General features: G+C 67.5%; 1 protein-coding gene across 1 annotated transcript in view; it reads right to left on the bottom strand.

Moving 5' to 3' along the window:
- Nucleotides 1-1,433, bottom strand: part of MAD1L1 (MAD1 mitotic arrest deficient-like 1 (yeast)) — a 150,711-nt gene that overhangs the window by 11,541 nt on the left and 137,737 nt on the right. Inside the window, exon 15 of the mRNA XM_014530985.1 lies at nucleotides 7-101. Coding sequence (XP_014386471.1) covers nucleotides 7-101 — 95 coding nt within the window. The remainder of the gene's footprint in view (nucleotides 1-6; nucleotides 102-1,433) is intronic.

Genomic DNA, 1,433 nt, shown 5'->3' with positions numbered 1-1,433 from the left:
TCCTGCAGCCGCGCCTGGTCCTGGCGGCGGCTCTGCTGCGCCTCGCGGGCCGGGTTTGCGCTCAGGTGCAGCACTTTGGTCTTGCTCTGGTCGTAGTCGCCCTGCGGGACACAGGGCCGTCAGCACAGCGTCCAGAGAACGCGGGAGAGCAGGCGCTGTCGACACCAGACCACGGGTGTGAGGTCAGGACCCTCTCGTGGGGGGCGGACACTGCGCTGGCCATGTGTAGCCCCTCGGGGATCCACGGTGCCAGCACTGACCTCGGGGGAGACACGAGACAAGACCTCCCCACGCCCCCAGGACAGCGTGGACGCTCGGGACCAAGGCCCTTCTATCAGCTCTGACCACCAGGGGGGCACGGACTGTGGCGGCATCTTCCAATCACTCTACTGCGAACCGTCCAAAACCCGCTTCTGCTCCCCTGCAGGCCACCCCCAGGTCACAGGTCACAGTCAGGAGCTGGTCCCGCCAGAGCCCCGTGTGCGGGAGATGGGTGGGGCCTGAGGATTACGCAGCACCACAGAGAATCACAGGGAACGGAAGACACCGCCGCGCTGCCCTCCACACGCTGCCCTGGTGACGCCCTGCACGGCTGGGCGTGCTGGTGCTAATGCTGATGCGTTTTCCCTGCGGCCTCGGCCCTCATTTCGATGACCTTGGCAGTGAAGGCAGCTGCTGGGGTGGGGAGGATGCCCTCTACGGGGATCTGTCTGGTGCTCTCGCCCTGGTTCCCGGGGCTGGGGTGGGGGAGGAGACGTCACGTGAGGGCGCGGCGTCCCTGCCACCGGTGGGGATTCTGCAGGAGACGCGTCTCCTCCCCAGCTGCCGTCCGACGCGGTACCGAGCGTGGCCTTTAGTTCTGCTCGGGCTCATGGATCAGCTTATCTTGTGCTTGGCAGCAGGAGCGCTTTCCTGGCTCCGTGTCCCTGACATGCCCGCGTGGCTCACGGTGGGCACCCTGGCCGTCAGGCACTAGAAGGTGCTGTGGGCCCATCCCATGTGTCTCGGCCCCAGAACCCCAGCGGCCTTGCCTGCCCAGGACCAGCCTCTGTTGGGGGTGGTGCTGTGAGTCCAGGCACCTGTCTGCCAGGACCGTGTGCCGCGCCTGAGCCTGCACCTGGCCGCGCAGGTGGGAACCCCCTGAAAAGGAGGCCACGAGAGGACGTGCCTCCAGCCGCCACGGCCCAGCCGGCAGGTGCCTGTGTCGAAGCTGCGTGAGGCCCAGGAGGCCAGTAGGCCTGCCCACCGGCAGACGAGTCTTGGTCTTCGTAACAAAGTGCCAGGTAACCAATGGGGCACCTCCCCTGAGGCCACCAGGCCTCCTAGTCCCACCCACAGGGGCCAGCGCCTTTGGGACTCTCCCAGGTGAGAGCAGGGCCGAGGGGCCACGACGGGGCGGGCACCGTGCGGTGCCGTTTGCGCAGCTCTCCCGG

Source organism: Myotis brandtii, unplaced genomic scaffold (genome assembly GCF_000412655.1).
Source record: "Myotis brandtii unplaced genomic scaffold, ASM41265v1 scaffold786, whole genome shotgun sequence".
NCBI classification, from domain to species: Eukaryota; Metazoa; Chordata; class Mammalia; order Chiroptera; family Vespertilionidae; genus Myotis; species Myotis brandtii.
This window is presented reverse-complemented; position numbering and strand designations above follow the sequence as displayed.